The 961-nt window shown below is 32.9% G+C and overlaps 1 protein-coding gene across 1 annotated transcript in view; it reads right to left on the bottom strand.

Annotated features, from left to right (window-relative positions):
• The window catches only part of plpp4 (phospholipid phosphatase 4), a gene marked incomplete at its 5' end in the record, with an annotated part of 57,218 nt that extends 56,500 nt beyond the window's left edge, over positions 1–718 (bottom strand). Inside the window, one exon of the mRNA XM_015396568.1 lies at positions 610–718. Coding sequence (XP_015252054.1) covers positions 610–718 — 109 coding nt within the window. The remainder of the gene's footprint in view (positions 1–609) is intronic.
• Positions 719–961: the final 243 nt, after the last annotated feature.

The following is a 961-nucleotide window of genomic DNA, read 5'->3' as shown; positions in this document are numbered from 1 at the left end:
AAGTTATCAAACATTTAATAAGGGCATTATTAAAACATTGCTCCATTATGGCTGTAATCTTGACTGTTACAGAAAAGCGATACTTCTGGTGTAAGAATAAAGTCCCACCTCCATTCCAGTGATTGGTCTGGCTTTTTTTAGGCCATAGAGTCTGAGCCTTACCAGAGTAACTTACATGAATATTATTATTATCTTGGAACTGATAATGAAACAGTTTCCAAAACATAAAAACCATAATTTTTTAAGTAATATCGACTCATTAGAGAAGTTGTTTTGTATATGTTACAGTATATGCATTCATTAATGCATCTCTTTTCAAATCTAATTTTGTTAACTCCTGCATTTTTCACGATTGATACCTTGGATTTGAAAATCAATATATAAAAGCAACTCTATGCAGAAAGCAGTTTTTTGGTTTAGGCTATAAAGTACTTAAATTGAAAAGGGGCAGTTTTGACTTATTTTGGATCAGTTATAGTATTTATGTACTTTTATGTCAAAACATTTTAAACAAATCAGCAACAGTAATGCTGCTTCAAACAAAGTCATTAACTACAAAGATATTAGGTGGTAATTTAAAGCATGAGAGTTTAATTATGAGAAACTTACAAACATAACCCTTTTAGGAATATGGTCGGACTCCACCAGAGGATTCTTGTAGAGCCAAAGCTCCTCCGGTTGAATAACTCTCTCAAAGGGTTCCAGAAATTCAGTGAACCTATAGAAAAAAAGCAGAATGGTGTTATCATCATCTTAATGTTTGGTCTTTACTTATAAAGAAAACAAATTTCCATGTGCTTGGATTAAGCAACACACAGCTATATTTATTTATTTGTTCTTCATAGGAAACATCCAAGGACTTTACCTGACATTCCCTTTACTCCTCTCAAATACTTACAATATACATGTACTGTATAAGAGCAAATTAGTATGCTGCTGCTTCCTCCTTCCCCTTGGCCAC

Source organism: Cyprinodon variegatus, unplaced genomic scaffold (genome assembly GCF_000732505.1).
Source record: "Cyprinodon variegatus isolate N-32 unplaced genomic scaffold, C_variegatus-1.0 Scaffold806, whole genome shotgun sequence".
Classification (NCBI taxonomy): domain Eukaryota; kingdom Metazoa; phylum Chordata; class Actinopteri; order Cyprinodontiformes; family Cyprinodontidae; genus Cyprinodon; species Cyprinodon variegatus.
The sequence above is the reverse complement of the archived record's forward strand: the minus strand, read 5'-3'. Positions and strand labels throughout refer to the sequence as shown.